The 20587-nt window shown below is 41.3% G+C and overlaps 1 protein-coding gene across 1 annotated transcript in view; it reads left to right on the top strand.

The window, feature by feature from the left end:
- The first annotated feature begins 605 nt into the window (after positions 1 to 605).
- Positions 606 to 20587, top strand: part of tmem244 (transmembrane protein 244) — a 31656-nt gene continuing 11674 nt past the window's right edge. The window contains exons 1-3 of the mRNA XM_052024915.1: positions 606 to 638; positions 883 to 968; positions 19634 to 19707. Of these exons, the coding sequence (XP_051880875.1) occupies positions 606 to 638; positions 883 to 968; positions 19634 to 19707 (193 nt within the window). The remainder of the gene's footprint in view (positions 639 to 882; positions 969 to 19633; positions 19708 to 20587) is intronic.

Below are 20587 nucleotides of genomic sequence, written 5' to 3'. Positions count from 1 at the left end.
TTATAAAACATTGCTTTTGCATCTACAATTATTGTATTAAAAACACTGACATTTAACTGGCACAGCATTGCAGAATTTGAATGCTCAAGGTGGCTTAACAAGTGCACTCTAATTCTTCAACATTGTGTATTGTTCCTACTGAACTCAAAACTGATTGGAATTTAGAACTAATTTCTTAACAGATGAACATTTCTGATTGGATGACTTCAATGTATTATCAGTTTGCTTCAGTTAATTCCTCTCTCCACAGGACTGTCACTTAGATTGTGAGTTAGAAAAAACATTTCACCTTTCAGAACAAAGTTAATGTTATTACAAAGGCCACTTGGATAAATGCAGTTTTTGGAAGGGGAATACTATACTTTGTTAAAATGTGAACCACGCTGTCGCTTTTGGCAACAAGAGCTTTAGCGTGGATTCGTACATCCCTCCCATCTTATTACCTTATTGAATTTGACAGACAGATTTCACAGCTTTCCTTGATCACTTAATCCTGTCACTCTAAAATGATTACCTATCAAAATGCACAGAAAGAAAAAGCGAATTGGATGCCATTGACACAGTTTGCTAGCATTGAAGAGGCTTTTCTTTGACAGAATGTTTACATGGCAGTGAAATTCAAGGCCACAGACACAAAGGTATTTACTGTGCATAATCTTTTGTCTGCATTGAATAATCTGGATTTCAGTACTGGGGTAAAGATGGTACATTGGCTGTTTTAGCATTTCTGTGCTTTTACAAGTCTGTGTTGAATTTCTAAAATTTATTGCATATACAGTAAATTATTGTATTTGATTTAGAATATATGTCAAAATTAATCAATCACAGTTAAAGATTTTTATTGAATCTAACACTTCTACTTTTTTCATTTGGTTTTGGCAGACTATTCTCCTACAGTTACTGCTTTGTCTGACAATCTTCTATGCTGTATATTACATTATGGGCATCATATTCTTTGGAGCTTTCAGGTAAGAATTTAAAGTCCTCTGGAGAACTCTGAAGTCAACTGTCTCAAAGAATGATTCTATTCACTGTTTCTCATCAATAATATTCTTTCATCCTTACACTTTGCCCAAGTAACCATTTTGGATCTGAGTTTGATATGGAGAGTCAGATAGGCTATTTAATCAAAATGGTCAACACACTCAAACTTGACTGGTTCCTGACTTGTCGTACATATAAATCAATCAGCAACCACCAATAGGAATGTGGATCAAAGGCACTATATGGGTTTGTTCTTCATTTCACTGATGTTTGGAATAAACAAATACTCAAATTGTTACGTTAATAACTACTTTTACATCCAACTACTTCCTAAGCACTCCCAATAATGAATCAAACAGAAAAACCTGCCTAAAAATTTAAGAGTGTACATTTTAAGTATGGTGCCGGAGTGTGGCAACTCGTTGCAAGCTGCTCACTGCAGATCTACTCACTACTTCTATTACAGTCATTCTATTCATTTAAATTTAAATTCTATATCTCTAAGAATTACTGCATTCTATTATTGTTTTACCTTGTACTACCTCAATGCAGAGTTGCAATAAATTGATCTGTATGGACAGTATGCAAAATGAGATTTTCATTGCACCTCAGTACATGTGACAATAATAAACCAACTTCCTGATTTATGCATGTTAAATATTCCATTCACAGCTGACCTACAAACATTTTGTTTGAGCGTCCACCACTGGGAAATTGGTAGTGTATGAGGCCTAAGGCAACGTGTCCTGCTGAATACATCTTCCAACAGAAAAACCTTTCCATAGTGCACTCCACCAATGCAGAGCACATAAAGGAGGTCAGGCTGGTGTGGATCTGAGGTCAGAAGACCCTCTGTTGAGAGGGTGTGGGAAAGTGGATCAGGATTGTTTGATAAGTGTGTTCAACCAGGGTACTTTGGATGCCACTGCAAAGGTCCAGACTTCTCCTAGCACTAGCAGAACAATTACATGGAGGACCCAGAAGAAAAACCACAAACTGGGTAATTCAAAGAATGTTCCCCATTTTCTTCAGTGCTTATTTTCATTGATTTGCTGAGAACTCAAAATCTTGCATGAGGTGATCCAATTTCTAGGGATCCTGTGACACACTTATTCACCTCTGAGGGTCTCCCACATCTAGTGTTTAGTTAGTAATGTACAATTACCTGAGATTAGTTAGTTTACTTGCAGAGATTCTTACTTGTACTTACTGTATAAGTAAGAACTCGAGCTCAGAGTTCTTACTTATACAGTTATGTAAACAACACCTTCTTTCCAAAATTATTTTAGCAGGAATATTGCCTGTTTGTGTTGTAAAGGTTAAAAGAAAGCAAAAACATTTGGATGTTTTAAATATGAATTTAAATCAGAAAAGAATGAAAAGATGCAGGGCAAAGGAAACAATAGACCCAAAATGTTGCATCTGCAGAAGAGCGTATCCATTTGCTCCATGACACACTATTGCTAATTCATGCTCCCTGAGTGAAGTTGCCCATTTCTGGGAAAATAGGATCTATTGTGTGCTGCAATGCCGCATGTCCTGAAAGCTAGCCTGGGGCTTCTCAATTTATTTCACATAGAACCCTTATTGCCAACTGAGAATTTTGTCATCTTTGGTCTCGAGCTAGTTATGAATTCAAGTACCAACAACAAAAGGCTTGTGTTTAAAAGTCTGATTTCAAGTGAACAATAAAAAATTGGGTCACATATTGATTTTAGCCCTCACTTAAACTCATACACCTGGTGGAACTTGGTTAGACTTGAGTGGATGCTCAACTTACACTGTCAAACTTAATTGTGGGGTATAAATAACATGAAACCTGCCTCTTTCATGCCTAGAGTTAAAATCGGAGCTAAAATAATTACTGATTACCCTAATTTCCTGATTGTTTGAGCTGCTTTTATGTTAATTTTCAGCTGTCTTCACCTATAGGCCTGATCTGCTACAGTCAGCAGATAGATTACAGTGAAACTGCTGTGCCATGTGAGATAGACCAGTACCTGGAAATCTGCTTCTTTTGTTAACCTAGAAGCTGCTGGAAAGAATGCGGTACCAATAGCAATGTGATTTTGAAGGATTTTCTGACGATTACCATTGACAGATATTAAGAGCCTAGCAGCAATGCTTTGTGGTTACCATCAGCTGCTGTATTTCAAGTGCAGGTGGTGCATGTACCTTTCTGAATCCCATTTCAGGGTACTCTTTTTTTTGTGTAGAATCTTAATGTTTACAAAACTAAATCTAAACTCTGAATTTTTACCAAGTATTTACTATGCCAATTTGTTTTTCTTGCCTCGGGTGCTTTGACATATCTACGTGTTTTTTTTAAAATAAACATCATTACAGTTCAGGCAGGTTGGAATATTCGGAGAAAACCAGATTTGAAACCCATCTCAGCTTCCATAGTGTTGACTGCTAGAAGAGATTTATGCTGCAGTAGATTCTGTGCTCATTATTGTAGATTGAAATTCTGTAATATGGTTCTCACACTTTTTCCTGAAACTGAAACAAAAATAATTTGTATTAGCAGATGTAGTTATATTAATGCATTAATTAACCATTGCATTATTCCATACCCTTTCTGTATTCAATCACGATAAACAATTCCAAAGGCTTTTACCATGGCAACGGTATTTTGGGAATAGAGTGAAAGGTGTCTAGATATAGTTGTGATGAGCTGCAACAAAACGAGTGATCAGTTCAAATCTAAGACTGCTTCACTTGCATTTGATGTGGTAGGTATCTTTTCTCGATGGTATCTACATCTTTGAGTAAAGCAATGAATTAGTATTGTAATTTTGTACTATATCGGTGCACTCATTTGTGACACAGGCAGATAGGAAATGGCTTTCAGAAAAAAAACATTCAAATATATGTCACTGGAGGAGTCAAAGAAACTCATAGAATAAGTAAATCCTCACTGAATTCTCATAGGTTCTATCAATTAACTGGTAGAAGAGCAGGACGAAATCCAACCTGCCCTCGGTTAAAGCCATGCGTGACGATGAGGAAGAAGGATTTCGATAGGGCCTTCTTTTGGAAACCTTGCAGAGAAGGTGCACCATAATGCTATTATAAAGGGAGTTTCAATATATTGACTCAACAGTCATTGAGGTATGGTAATGTATGTTCAAGTCAGAATATTGTATGATTTGGAGTGATTCATTACACAGTGCATTGAGGTAGTACAAGGTAAAACAATCGCAGAATGCAGAATAAAGTGTAACAGCTACAGAGCAGTTATGTTAACATTTTAGGTGTTAGTTAACATGGGTTTGGTAGGTGCTGTCAAAAATGACAGGAAGTTGCTGTGGATGGTACGCACTACAGGCATGGTTTGCTGATGGTGAAGGAATATTAATCTCTGTTCCCCCTTAGGCAGCATTAGAATCAATGGTGACTTGCCTCCATTCAGGTCTGTGATTCTGAGGTGGCTGAAGGGTGTTAAATTTAAATTTAAATTTTATTTACAGCGTGGTAACAGGCCCTTCTGGCTCAACGAGTCCGCACCGCCCATTTTAAACCCCAAATTAACCTACCCGTCTTTGGAATGTGGGAGGAAACCGGAGCACCCGGGGGAAACCCACACAGACACAGGAGAACGTACAAACTCCTTACAGACAGTGACGGGAATCGAACCCCAATCGCTGGAGCTGTAATAGCGTCGCGCTAACCACTACGCTACCGTGCCGCCTTGCTTGCAGACTGGTGGGTGGATTATTTGTGACATTGTTTTCTCCTTCTGTCGTTTGCATATGCCCTCTATGTGCTCCTGTCATAGACTTGAGGTCTTCAGTGCCTTCCTAGATGCTCCATTTTTATCAGTCACAGACAAGGGATTTCCACGAAGTCATATTTTTCAAGGGGACATTCAGAACATCATTGAAGTGTTTTCACTGTCCAGCTGGAAACTTTTTGCTATGACATAGTTCAGAGTAGAGTACTTGTTTCATGAGTCCAGTGTCAGACAATGTGGTCCACCCACCAAAATTGATTGAGTGTAATTAGGGCCTCAATGTCTCTCCGAGGATGTTGGCCTGGGAGAGGCCACTGATGTTGGTTTGCATATCCTGCCAATGAATTAGGAGAACTTTTAAGAGTCTGTATTGGTGACACCTCTGCAGTTCTTTGAGGTGCCTGCTGTAGACTGACCATGTCTTTGAAACACACACATGGCCAGGGATCACTGTTACTCAGTTCTCCAAAAGGTTGTTGCCAGTTCTTGGTCTTCAAGCACTATTTTCTTCAGCAGTCCAAAGGTTGGAATTAGAATTGGTTTATTATTGTCACATGTACTGAAGTACAGTGAAAAACTTGTCCTGTATACCTTTCATACATATCAATTCATTACACAGTGTATTGAGGTAATACAAGGTAAAACAATAACAGAATGCAGAATAAAGTGTAACAGCTACAGAGAAAGTGCTGTGCTGGTAGACAAAAAGGTGCAAGATCATAACAAGGTAGATTGTGAGGTCAAGAGTCCATTTTATCATGCTAGGGAACCGTTCAATAGTCTTATAACAGCAGGATAGAAGCTGTCCTTGAGCCTGGTGGTACGTGCTTTCAGGCTTTTGTATCTTCTACCCGATGGGAGAGGGGAGAATAGAGAATGTCTGGGGTGGGTGGGGTCGTTAATTATGTTGGCTACTTTACCAAGGCAGCGAGAAGTATAGACTTCATGGAGTCCTTGCAGGGAGGGTGGTTTCTGTGATGTACTGAGCTGGGTCCACAACTCTCTGCAGTTTCTTGCGGTCACCGGCAGAACAGTTGCCATACCAAGCCGTGATGCATCCAGGTAGGATGCTTTCTATGGTGCATTGATAAAAGTTGGTGAGGGTTGACGGGGACATGCCAAATTTCTTTAACCTCCTGAGGAAGTGGAGGCACTTGTGAACTTTCTTGGCCATGGCATCTATATGGTTAGACCAGGACAGGCTATTGGTAATGTTCACTCCCAGGAACTTGAAGCTCTCAACCCTCTCAACCTCAGCACTATTGATGTAGACAGGCGCATGTGCACCGCCCACCCACCCACCCCCCCCCTTCCTGAAATCAATGACCAGCTCTTTTGTTTTGCAGACATTGAGGGAAAGGTTGTTGTCATGATACCATGTTACTAAACTCTCTATCTCATTCCTGTACTCCGGCTCATTATTATTTGAGATACGGCCCACTATGGTGGTATCATCTGCAAACTCGTAGATGGAATTACAGCAGATTCTGGCCACACAGTCATGAGTATATAGCGAGTAGAGTAGGGGGCTGAAGATGCAGCCTTGTGGGGTACCAGTGTTGAGATTAATCATGGCAGAGGTGTTGCTGCCTATCCTCACTGATTGTGGTCTTCAGTCAGGAAGTCAAGGATCCAGTTGCAAAGGGAGATGTTGAGTCCCAGATCTCGGAGTCTGGTGATGAGTTTGCTTGGAATTATAGTATTGAAGGTGGAACTGTAGTCAATAAACAATAGTCTAACATTGGTGTCTTTACTGTCCAGATGCTCCAGAGATGAGTGTAGGGCCAGGGAGATGGCGTCTGCCGTAGACCTGTTTTGGCAGTAGGTGAATTGGCAGTGGTTGAATTTGTCTGGGAGGCTGGAGTTAATGTGTGTCATGATCAGCCTCTCAAAGCACTTCATGATGGTGGATGTCAGAGTCACTGGGTGTTAGTCATGTTACCTTGTTTTTCTTAGGTATTGGGATGATAGTGGTCTTCCTAAAGCAGGTGGGAACCTCAAATTGAAGCAGAGAGAGCTTAAAAATATCTGCAAGTACCCCTGCCAGCTGATCTGCGCAGGATGCAAGGACATGGCCAGGGTCACCATCGGGGCCATATGCTTTCCGCGGGTTCACTTTCCGGAAGACTGATCTTATGTCCTCAATGGTGGCTATGAGTTCAGGTGCACTGGAGGCTGGTGGGCTGTGTGGTGACGTACCAATCCCCTTCTGTTCAAAACGTGCATAGAATGTGTTGAGCTCATCAGGAAGGGATGTGCTATTGTTGGCAATGCTGCCCGACTCCATTTTGTAGCCCGTTATAGCATGTAAACCCTGCCACAACTGACGGCTGGTCTGGGACTCGATTTTGAACCAGTATTGTCTCTTGGCAACTCTGACAGCTTTACAGAGGTCATATCTCAATTTCTTGTATAGGTCAGGGTCACCTGATTTTTATGCTGCTGTCCTAGACTTAAGTTGGGAGTGGATATCCCAGTTCATCCATGGTTTCTGGTTTGGGAACACCTGGATTGTTCTGTTTGATACACAGTCCTCAAGACACTTGCTGATAAAGTTCGCGATGGTGGTGAAATACTCATCTAGACTGTCAGCTGAGTCTTTGAACATGGACCAGTTACCTGACTCAAAGCAGTCGCGTAGAAGCTCATCTATTGCCTCAGACCAGCACTGTACCACTTATCATACTGGATCCTCCTCTTTCAGCTTCTGTTTGTATGCAGATAGAAGGAGCACAGCCTGGTGGTCTGATTTACCAAAGTGTGGGCAGGAGGTAGATCAGTGGGCATCTTTGATGGTTGTTTAGCACTGGTCAAGGGTGTTTGGGCCCGTGATGGGACAGGAGATGTGCTGGTAGTATTCTGGTAACACAGTCTTGAAATTGGCCAGGTTGAAGTTACCAGCAATGATGAAGAGGGCCTCAGGGTATCCCGTTTCAAGGCTATTAACCACAGAGTATAGTTCATTGAGTGCAGGCTTCACGTTCGTCTGGCATGGGATGTAGACTGCCATCAGGATAGCTGAAGTGAACTCCCGTGGCAGGTAGTACGGGCGACACTTCACCATTAAATGTTCCAAGCTGGGTGAGCTGGAACTCGCCAGGACCATCAGCTCCTGTAATATGATGAGTGAGGTTGGGGTCATCCTATAGTTTAATTCCATCACATTAGGAAGATTATTAGAGGTGAGATGTAATATTGCTGCAAGGAAAATTGAGAAGAGTGGTAGTGCAATGACATAGCCTTGACTGATGCCAGAGTGCACACGAATTGGGTCTGTGGTAGATCTGGTAGTTAGGGGCATAACTTGCATGTCATCAGGTAGTAGTTGTGGAGTAGTAATGAATTTCTGAGGAGAGAAAAATTTGAGACAGATTTTCCCCAATCCCTATCAGAAGACAGAGTCAAAGGTTTTGGTGAGATTTAGAAAGGCCATGTCCAGAGAACACAAAAACACGAGAATACAGGAAAAATAGGAGCAAGAGTAGGCCACCTGGCCCCTCAGGCGTGCCCTGCCATTCACTATGATCATGGATGATCTATCATAGACTCAACTCCTCCTCTGTGCCATATCCTTGAATCTCCTGATCTTTCAAAAATGTATCTATCTCCACTTCAAATATTTATAATGGAGGTAGATAAATTTAAATCAGCCATATTTACAGGCAAGTTGTGGCCCTTCTAACAGATCCTTTACATGCCCAATTCTAATACAGATTGGGGTCAAGCAAGGCCATGTCATCGTACTAACCCTCTTCTCAGTTCTCCTTGCTGTAGTACTACATCTCACCATAACAATCTTCCCAGTGCAATGGTTGGCATGGCTCACTGCATTTCTGTTGAATTTGTCTTCCAGTGAAATTTATGTCCATTGTGTGTATATATCTTGTTGGGCAGAATCTCATTGTGATTCTGAGAGGACCTCATTGACCTGTGGGAGGAGATGGTTGAGGAGGATCCTTGTGGGACTTCCCACGTGTCAGACAATAGGGAAACCTCTAATTCCGGCAATTGTGCCTGTCTCCTTTCTTGAAAATGATATGATTATGATGCCTTTGAGATCCCAGGGCACCCAAAGAGGGAGATAACATCCTGGGTTTGCACCAGAAGTCCTTCTCCACCATGTTTTAATACTTCAGCAAGAATTTCTGCTCTAGAGGTCTTTTGAACTACTTGCTGAAATGGGGTAGCACCAAAATTTTACTTGACAGCGTGCTTTTATGGGATGGAGTCAAGAAACTAATGGCAGCATAGTGGTGTAGCTAGTAGAGCCACTGCCTCACAGCACCAGATTCAATAAAAGTTTGTTAGAGTGTTTGATGACAAGCCAGATCTCCTTAGCCTTCTAAGAAAGTAAAGACACTGGCATGCTTTCCTTATGATTGCATTAATGTGCTGGGCCCAGGACAGGTCATCCAATATGTTAACACCCAGGAATTTAAAGCTGCTGACTCTCTCCACCGTCAGTCCCCCAATGTAGACTGGTGCATGTTTTCCCTTCTTCCCCTTCCTGAAGTCAACAATCAGCTCTTTAGTTTTGCTGACGTTGAGCAAGCGGTTGTTTTTGCGGCACCACTTGACCAGGTGACCTATCTAGCTCTGGTAAGCTGACTCATCACCACTTTGCAGTTTACAGTTAATTATTTGAAACTCCTGATTTTCTCCATGGATGCTACCTGGCCTGCTGTGTTCCTCCAGCATCATCTAGATTCCAGCATCTGCAATCCTTTGTTTCTCTCTGCAACTCCTGGTTGTTCTCTTTGAGTCAGTCTTGGTATTTTCTGACAGAGAAGCTAAGGTCCTCTTCACAGGTGCTAATTATTACGGACTTCAGGGCAGCCAGAAGCTGTGGACACTCTGTAGCTTGCATTGGTTAGGAGTCATTATGTTGTTTGTTTTGGAGTCCTTCAATATTGATTTTCTAAGGCAGCATTTCTGTTGCTGTCACTGTTTAAGAGACAAGTTGATGTCACTGACAGAATGGATTAGGCAATGACTAGTCCAGCAACCGTTGTCACCATCCTAGTGCTGGAAATGTAGATGACCTTCTGGTCTCTCACTCTGACAATGATGCTTGGATTTTGGGAGTTCTCATGAGATCTTGAATCTCTGATGAAACAGAGTGTTTGTTATGACAAGACAGTGTTCCAAGCATTTCATCAGGAAGAGGACTTCTATGGAGTTAGCTTTTCTAACTCTTTGCCAGTCATGCCTTTCCAGATGCTTATGTCTTTCCTGATTCTGACATTGAAGTCACCAAGGTGGATCAGTTTGTCTCCCACTGCAAGTTAGGCCAGGGATTGCTCAAGGTCAGAGTAGAATTCCTCTTTGGCCTCCTTCATTGCTTCCAGGATTAGAAGAGTGCACTGAGAACCAGAGCATGCCAATTCCATGTTAGAGTGAGCTACATGGTCATGGCACATTCATCTGGGTCCTTGGGGAGAGTTTTGAGATGGCAGATTAGCCCATTCTTGATGGTGAAATCCACTCCATGAAGACTGTGTTCTTCATCAAGTTTGTGTTTCAGGAGAAGGTACACCTACTTTGAACTTTGAGCTAGTTATTTCCTGCCCATTGTGATTCATAATACAATATCAATGTCAAAGCATCTGAAGGCGGATCAACCTTCAGGTTCTTAAAGGTTGATTCATGGGGGTCCAGATGTTCACTTTGAGGGGTGGATGATGCCTGTGCATTAATTGCTTTAATATGGCATGGTCATTGCACACCAGTTTCCACAAAGACATAACAGCCTGAGGTCTAGGTGCTTTGATGAGTAGTACCAAAATGATTAGAGACCAGGCTCTCCTGTGTGGAATTAACACACATACATACATGGATATAACAGACGCAGATGCTTACTTGCACCCTAAGCACGCACAGAGGAATGTACACTGATGCCCATGCTCTTGCCTACACCCTATTCGTTGCATCCCCTCCCTCTTGCAGTGTTCCTAATCATCCCCCTCCTGAATCTCTCCTCCACTAACCCCTTCTGCCCCTCTTCCTCTCAGGCTTCCCAGATCTCTCCCAGTTCCGCTAGTCTCTCATCCCTTTCATCCTCTCTATCCCTCTTCAATCCTCCGCTCTGTGAGCTGAAGTCAAGCAGCCAAAAGGCTTTTGCAGTTATTGTGATGGGGATATTTATGGAACTCCTGTTAGTTATCTAATTGTCCACCATAATACACAATTAAATGTGATGGGAGTGCAGAGCTTTGTCCTGACTCATGAATAGTAGGATCAATTAGGTCTGTTTATAGAATGATTCTTGTAGTGGTTAGCTTTTGCCGAACTCAAAGGAGCCAAATTTCAGAAGTGAAGGACAATGTGCACCTGCTCTTAATTTGCTTGTCTGGTGCAAGCAATCAATGACAAATTTTGACTCCAATAACCTTCTTTATTTTTCTGAAGTTATAAAATGAAGTTATCACCAAATGACTAGTTTATTGTTCACATCCACTTCTTCCAAGGCAGCCCTGAGAACTGAAGTGCAATAACAGATTTCACTGAAACACAAATCAAGATTAAAATCAACATGTGTGGACATGGGCATCAAATGTTCTGCCAGTTCTTAGCTACACATATGGAGAAAAGCAAGCCAGGGCTGCAAAGCCTGAAGTTCAAAGTATGTGGAGTCAGAAAACTCTAAAATTATATATGTCTGAATTATAATTGCCTCCCTTGTTTCAATTCACTTAACACTTCAAATTTCAGCCCTGAAGGTAAGATATGACACCTGTCATCGACTACAATACCAGACATAATTACACACACTAGTGCACCCACAGTCATAAGGCATGGCAGCAATAAGGCCTTTCTGATTTTATTAATAATAGCATGACCTTTAGTTATGCAACGATCAGTAGGCAATATGAGGAAAAGAAAATTATCTCTAATGTATGGTGTATCTGATTGTAACATTCTCATTACACCACAACTGGTCATTTAAAATGAGGAGCAGTCCATTCTAGACTTGATTCCCATGTGATATGTTGATGAATGGAGTTGTTACTGTAAGCATGTGGCTGTTCACTGAATGCATATACTAATATAGGGGCAATTAATTAAATTAATGCATAAGATATTATAAGGTGTGTGTTGCACATTGTTAGTTCCACTTGTTGTTATTGCTGAGTAGAATATCTGCCTGAGTAAGATGGGCCTCAGCTGCTTTAATTGTTCAGCATGTAACTCCTTATAAATAGTAAAGCTGAAAGCTTCACAAAATTACTGTACGTTGACTAGACCCTGATTTTCTAATTTACCCTGTCCAATTTTTTTTTGCATGACCCATGGGCTGCAGGAATAATTACATGTTTAGGAAACTAACACAGATTGGACAGAATGGTTCACATAATTCCTGTAGGTTTTGATATTTTAGAGGATTTATTATTGAAACTCACAATATTGGCAAGTGTCTTTTTATTCCAAGTTTACAAATCATTTGTGGCACAATTTTCCATCCATTAGTTTTCCCCCTATGCATTCCCAGTGGGATAGCCCTCCCTGGGGAGATTGTACATTTGTAAAATTGGCTCTGGGGTATAGGGTACTTAGCAACAAAATGTTAAACTAGCACCTGTTAGGTGATTAGACTGGCTGCACAACTCTCTGACATTTAAAGCATCTGTTTTGTTGCAAATGTGGCCTGGTTCCCAATTATCAGAGGTTCTGGATGAAAACAGCATCAAACAAGGGACACCATTTTATTAAGCATTTGATTAAACTGAAGTTAATTATAATAAGTTAAAATTAGAAATTGAAGAGGGTGTGTCCAAGATTTCTTAATGTTCTGTCCTCTTGGAAAACACCTCTATCCTTAAAGTAAGCTCTTATAAATCACATCCATGCATGTGAGTTTTTGTGAAGATATGAATAAAGAACTCTCCTTGGATACAATTCTATACAACCCCTGATAAAATTGTGAATGGAACAGTCTTTGTATGTTTTGCTGGAGTATTTTCAGTCTATTTTTAAAATTAATGGTGTTGGATAATGCCAGGGAATCATGAATCAAAGACAATACAAAAGAGGCGCTGGAGGAACTCAGCAGGTCAGGCAGCATCTATGGAGGGAAAGCCTCCAGCACCTCTTTTGTGTTGCTCCAGATTCCAACATCTGCAATCTCTTGTGTCTCAAAGACAAAATGCTGATTTTGATGTTGTGACCCTAATAGGTGCGTTGACAACAAAGAAGCTTGTCTCGTCAATCCAGCATGAGTCCTGAGCCTTTCTGAGGTTCAAGCGTGAGACTAGACACTGAACTCATGGCCCCCTGGAAGGATGGGAATTGGGCCAGCTCCTATGCTGAGTCAGCTGGCATAGTATGCGTGCAGAAAATTCTGCAGTGTGGATGTGAGCAGATGAGGAGTGGGCTGAAGCTTTTTGGTGGAATCACAGGAGGTTCCAAAATTTACTCTGCTGGTTTTTGACAAAGCCTTCAGCAGTCTCTTTTAAGAATCCCTGAATAGCTTGCTCAATCCATGGTAGAAATGAGCACAACATGAATGCCAAATATTCAGCCACTTTATATCCCACACTTACAATCAGGACCAGCAACTAATGTAAACTCCCAGTGTGTATATGCACATACTTTCCACTTTGCTTCATTCACTTGTTGGCCTGATAAATGCATCAGGCATAACTTGGGTAGCAATTGAATAGCCACAGTTCATCCACCACCACTGGTTAGTTTATGTCTTCTTCTTCTCCAGTTTAGAAATATTCAATGGGAAATAGTAAATTTTCTACAGTAAGTGCAACATGTGAAAACTGGTTGAGTATATTATAGGACAAGGAAGAACTTAAAAATGTATAAGCAGATCAAGGAGTGTTTGGTTTTGTGCAAAGGAAATCACATCTAACTAACAAACACAAAACAGTTTCAGCTTACTGTTAGTTAAAGTGGATCTAATCTGTGTCATGGGTATGGAATAGCAGAATGTATGTTGTAAGGTTCTAGACAAGAGGTTATTAAACTCACAGAATTGTGACCAGCAAAAAAAGTTGGGAGGTAAGAATCAAAGAGCTGAAATAAAAATTTCACCCTTGGCTTGCCTAACGTTGACAAAAGTTGTCCTTGCACCACCACTACTCTCTCCCCATTGACTGCTGAGGCCCCAAACTTTCATTCTACGTATGAAACATCTAGATTTGGAAATGGAGGGGACTATGTTCAAATTTGTGGATGATATATATTTAGGACATAATGAATAGAGAATAGAAGGCAATGCAGATAGATTAAACAAATGAAAGAACTGATGGGAGCTGCAATTTATTAAAACCAAAGAAAGAGAGAATAGATGAAGACTTGAAGCAGAAAAAGATACAAGGATAGGAAGAGAGCTTGGCAGTTTAGTTAATATCATGTTGTCCAGCAGAGATCGGCACAGGCATAATGGCTGTATCACCAAGTTCTATCATGTAAACTTCATGATTCAGTGGTGGTATAAGTGGGGAAAACTAAAGCATTGATTAGATAGATAAAGAAAATTGTACATCCAGATATATAAATCATTAAAGGCAATATCACTGATGTAAACATGTGATCACATGTTGAGTATAAAAGTGAATAAGTATTACTATAGTTAAACAGGATGTTACTCAGACCCCATTCAAAATCTTGGGGGTGAACAGTGATTATAATGTCAGATGCTGTAAAAGTTCTTTCACTTTGACCATGGGATCAGTAGTTACTTCATGTGTGGTTGGGGAAAAATTCTACTGAAGCTAAATTAAATATGATTGAAAAAACAAATGCTGGGATCATAAGAAGTGATTAACCTGAGTTCAACTGACCTGCTGCAGGCCACAGCAGGTCAGGTGAACTCAACTTCCTACTCATAGTAATGATCTCAGCAGTGGTAACTCTACTCGTAGTTGCTTTAGTGAATCCTGCCCCTAATTTCACGAGTGGTTAGCATAAACATAAGCTAGTTTAAGAAAAGACTGCACTTCTTAGACAAGGTATTTCATCACTGGAATTGATAGTGGGAAATCATTTCAGTCGTGCTGGCGAACAGGAATCCATGACTGAAAATGGAAACCTCAAAATACAGCAGGCATCCAGATTTTCTGCTACAACACTGGAGGATGAGAGGGGTCTGCAAAGGGCCAGGAATCCCTCCTGACATATTACTAATGTGGCAGTAGGAGATGTTGATATGAGTGTCAGATTTGCCACTACAATAACATGGAGGCTGTGCCCACACAAATTCAGTAACCTTACATGTGATAAAGGTCTATATCTGCATCATCAGGTGCTGTATCTCACCAACCTGCACCACCTGTTTCACTCACTGCTCAATATTCCCCACCTCTATTGCTCAGCTGTCTTCAATCTCTAATGTTCAGGAACTGGGCCTAATTTTCATCTGCCCCATGAAACCCTTACATATTTACCACTAGTCCCAGCATATCCACATCTCACAGTTTGTACACACTGCTATTTATTTAACCGCAATAGCACTGCTCCCCTGGTGTCGGGTCATGACCATTATTATGCTCAGGATGTACACACATTCAGGGAGAATTTCTTGCAGTTGCAGAACACCTTATTTGTCCATATGTGGCACCCTCAAGGTGATGGAAATATATTAAGTGTGGTCAGTAACATCCACCACGGGCCTAGGATACTTCCATGTTCTTACTTTCTAGCTGCCCACTCCAGGAGAGAAGGAGATTAATTCTGCTCAGTACGGAAAATGTGAAACGTTGCAGACTTTTCTGATGTGATGACCACTATACCTTCTTGCTGAAATGGAGTCATTGTTGTTCACTGAACAATAGAATTGGTCTCTAAGCCCACCATCTCCTGGGTTTAGAGGGCCCTGTCTTCTATTAGCATGTCCTGCTCCTCAATCTTACTATCACATTGCATTCCTAATGCCTTGGAGAAACATCATCTGCTGAAGCTTAAAGTCAACATAGCTTTGTATCCTCTGCAAAGCCAGCCAGTATGAATGTCAAAACTGTTGCAAGGTCTCCCTGGCCCTATACTCAGCTCTGGAGCATCTGGACAGTAAAGACACCTACGTAAGACTAATGTTTATTGACTACAGCTCCGCCTTCAATACTATAATTCCAAGCAAACTCGTCACCAAACTCTGAGACCTGGGACTCAACACCTCCCTCCGTAACTGGATCCTTGACTTTCTGACCAACAGACCACAATCAGTGAGGAAAAGCAACAATACCTCCGCCTCGATTATTCTCAACACTGATGCCCCACAAGGCTGCGTCCTCAGCCCTCTACTCCACTCCCTATACACTCATGACTGTGTGGCCAGATTCTGCTCTAACTCCATCTACAAGTTTGCAGATGATACCACAGTAGTAGGCCGTATCTCAAATAACGATGAGTCGGGGTACAGGAAGGAGATAGAGAGCTTAGTGACGTGGTGTCATGACAACAACCTTTCCTTCAATGTCAGCAAAACAAAAGAGCTGGTCATTGACTTCAGGAAAGGGGGCGCTGTACATGCACCTTTCTACATCAATGGTGCTGAGGTCAAGAGGGTTGAAAGCTTCAAGTTCCTAGGAGTGAACATCACCAATAGCCTGTCCTGGTCAAATCACATAGACGCCATGGCCAAGAAAGCTCACCAGCGCCTCTACTTCCTCAGGAGGCTAAAAAAAATTCAGTATGTCCCCTTTGACAGTCACCAACTTTTATCGATGCACCATAGAAAGCATCCTATCTGGATTCATCACAGCTTGGTATCGCAACTATTCTGCCCAGGACCGCAAGAAATTGAAGAAATTGCAGAGAGTTGTGGACACAGCCCAGCGCATCACAAAAACCAGCCTCCCTTCCATGGATTCTGTCTTTACCTCTCGCTGCCTTGGTGAAGCAACCAGCATAATCAAAGACCCCACCCACCTGGGTCATTCTCTCTTCTCTCCTCTCCCATCAGGCATAAGGTACAGGAGCCTGACAGCACATACCACCAGGCTCAAGGACAACTTCTATCCCACTGTGATAAGACTATTGAACAGTTCCCGTATATGATTAGATGGACTCTTGACCTCACAATCTACCTTGTTGTGAGCTTGCACCTTATTGTCTACCTGCACTGAACTTCCTCTGTAGCTGTGACACTTTACTCTATACTGTAATTGTTTTTACCTGTACTACCTCAATGTACTCTGTACTAACTCAATGTAACTGCACTGTGTAATGAATTGACCTGTATAATCGATATGCAAGACAAGTTTTTCACTGTACCTAGGTACAAGTGGGAATAATAAACCAATACCAATACCAATACAAATACCAACCCAGAACTTATTTCAACTAACATTCATGAAACCAATTGCAGAAAAACTTCAAGCAGTTGATGGCAATGGATGTTCTTACTTGAGCTACACACAAGTCGAGTTCAAAGTTGACAGTACTGCATCAGATCAGCATGATTGACAGTTCTCTCTAGCTGCGCTGTATACTTCTGGTGTGCGTGTGCAATGCTCTTCCTACTGTCCTTAATCTGGTAGACAGCATGAGCTACACTACAAATGTGCACATTTGTAGTGTAGTATGTGTCGTGAAAGTATTTAATTGGGGGAGTGGGAATTATGATGCTATTTGGCAGGAACTTGGCAATGTAAATTGGGAACAGATGTTCTTGGGGAAATGCACAACATAAATGTGGAGGTTGTTTAGGGAGTATTTGCATGGTGTTCTGGAGAGGTTTGTCCTATTGAGGCAGGGTGACGATGGTAGAGTGAAGGAACCATGGTTGACAAGAGATGTAGAATATCTTGTCAAGAGGAAGAAAGAAGCTTACCTAAGGTTTAGAAAGCAAGGATCAGACAGGGCTCTGTAGAGAAGCAAGGTAGCTAGGAGGCAGCTTAAGAATGGACTTAGGAGAGCTGGAAGGGGACGTGAGAAGGCTTTGGCAAGTAAGATTAAAGAAAACCCCAAGGCATTCTACACATATGTGAAGAATAGGAGGATGACTCGAGTGAGGGTAAGACCGATCAGGGATAAAAGAGGAAACGTGCCTGGAGTCGGAAGAGGTAGGGGAGGTCCTTAATGAATACTTTGCTTCAGTATTCACCAGAGAGATCTTGATGTTTGTGAGGATGGCGTACGACAGGCTGATACGCTAGGGCATGTCAACGTGAGGAAAGAGGATGTGCTGGAACTATTGAAAAACATTAGGATAGATAAGTCACCGGGGCTGGACGAGTTATATCCAAGGTTATTACGGGAAGCTAGGGAAGAGAGTGCTGCACCTTTGGAAATGATCTTTGCGTCCTCATTGGCCACAGGAATGGTGCCAGATGATTGGAGGGTGGCAAATGTTGTTCCTTTGTTTAAGAAAGGGAGTAGAGATAACCCTGGGAGTTACAGACCAGTGAGTCTTACTTCAGTGCTGGGCAAATTACTGGAGAAGGTTCTTAGAGACAGTATTTATGGGCATTTAGAGAAGCATAGGCTGATTAGGGACAGTCAGCATGGCTTTGTGAGGGGCAGGTCGTGTCTCACAAGCCTGATTGAATTCTTTGAGGATGTGACAAAGCACATTGATGAAGGTAGAGCAGTGGATGTGGTGTACATGGATTTTAGTAAGGCGTTTGATAAGGTTCCTCATGGAAGGCTTATTCAGAAAGTCATGGGGCATGGGATCCAGGGAAACTTGACTGTCTGGATTCAGAATTGGCTTGCCATAGAAGAGAAAGGGTGGTGGTAGATGGAGCGTATTCTGCCTGGAGGTCGATGACCAGTGGTGTTCCGCAAGGATCTGTTCTGGGACACCTGCTCTGTGTGATTTTTATAAATGACTTGGATGAGGATGTGGAAGGGTGGGTTAGTAAGTTTGCAGATAACATGAAGGTTGGTGGTGTTGTGGATAGTGTAGAAGATTACTGTACATTGATAGGATGGAGACCTGGGCTGAGAAGTGGCAGAAGGAGTTCAACCCAAAGTGTGAAGTAATACACTTCAGGAGATTGAATTTGAAGGCAGAATACAAGATTAATGGCAGGACTCTTAGCAGTGTGGAGGAACAGAGGGATCTTGGGGTCCACGTCCATAGATCACTCAAGGTTGCCGCGCAAGCTGATAGGGTTGTTAAGAAGGCATATGGTGTGTTGGCCTTCATTAGTTGGGGTATTGAGTTCAAGAGCTATGAGGTAATGTTGCAGCTCTATAAAACTCTGGTTAGACCACACATGGAGTATTGTGTTCAGTTCTGGTCACCTCATTATAGGAAGGATGTGGAAGCTTTTGAGAGGGTGCAGAGGATGCTGCCTTGATTGGAAGCATGTCTTATATGGACAGATTGTGTGAGTTAGGGCTTTTCTCTTTGGAGAGATGGAGGATGAAAGGTGACTTGATAAAGGTGTACAAGATGATCAGATGCATAGAGTGGACAGTAGGAGACTTTTTCCCAGGTCAAAAATGGCCAACAGGAGGGGGCATAATTTTAAAGTGATTGGAGGAAGGTATAAGGGGGATGTCAGAGGTAAGTTTTTTACACAGAGAGTGGTGGGTGCGTGGAACGCACTGCCGGCAGAGGTTGTGGGGGCAGATACATTAGGGACATTTAAGAGACTCTTAGATAGGCAAATGAATATAGAAAAATGGTGGGCTATGTGGGAGGGAAGGGTTAGATAGATATTAGAGCAGGATAAAATGTCGGCACAACATCGTGGGCCCAAGGGCCTGTACTGTGCTGTTATGTTCTATGTTCTATGCACATTGCACAGGAAGTTGGCAGCATTTTGACACATTTAGTGTCCAAGGAACAGGAGTTCATTTTTTTTCTTCCTTGCTGTTAAGAATGTAATGGCAGAAATAAAAATGCTGTAAACATGGTTTTTTGTGGTTCTAATCTGTAGCCAAATTATACTGTTTGTAGTTTAACAAGTACTCCTCAAGTTCATCTATGAAACTAATGTTTACAATTTTTAGGCTTGAAACATATGATGAGTTCATGCCATTTGACTTCAAAACAGAACCATCGTACTCAAGCTCAAAATACAAGGGTAAGCGAGTATAGATATGATGTCATTATACAACCAAAGATGTTGTAAGCCGTGGCAGCTATGAGTTGCTTTTTCTTTGACTGCAGGTTAAGAACATGTTGTCATTGCACTTTAAAACTGCATGTTAGAATGGATTATTGAATCTAAATTTCCTGTTGATGTAAAATGGACAACACTAGATTGGCCATCATTCCCTGACTTCATTTAAACAGAAACGTCAAGTGGTGTGAAGAGAACGGTAATTGAAATGCAAAAATTTGCAGATTATGGAAATCTGAAATAAAAACAAAAGTGCTGAAGATACTCAGCAGAGTCTGTGGAGAGGGAGACAGAGTTAACATTTCAGGTCAATGATGTCTCAATTTTAATTTATAGTTAACTGCATCCTCAATATATTTCAAACATTTCACTGTCATAAATTATTGTTTAAATGCTACCATTGTTGTCTTGTAAACCAAATAGCAGCTATATGCACCAAGTCAAAGACACTGTCACCCAGCCTCTGCTGTGGTTAATTCTACTTCTGCATTTTTCACAGACTGCTGGCTAATCTTTGAGTAAGATTTTGGGTATACCAGATATTTGCAAATTTTACATTAATTCCATGTTTTTCCATATAACCATCATGGCAGAAATAAAATTATCATAAATATAATTAACTCTTCATTTTTGTCCAGACTGAAAATTGGCCATTAAGACTATTGATGAAACTATGGAATATTTCAAAAGGTGAAGTACAATCATTTGTAACCTTTACAGAATTCTTGAAACACCTCCTCTTTTAATTAGCAGATCATTAATAAATTATTTCATAGCACTATTGATAATCTTTTCCACCATTTTGCTAATTATTGTGAAGAGTCCAATGGATAGAAATTGT

Source organism: Pristis pectinata, chromosome 10 (assembly GCF_009764475.1).
Source record: "Pristis pectinata isolate sPriPec2 chromosome 10, sPriPec2.1.pri, whole genome shotgun sequence".
Taxonomy (NCBI): Eukaryota; Metazoa; Chordata; class Chondrichthyes; order Rhinopristiformes; family Pristidae; genus Pristis; species Pristis pectinata.
The sequence above is the reverse complement of the archived record's forward strand: the minus strand, read 5'-3'. Positions and strand labels throughout refer to the sequence as shown.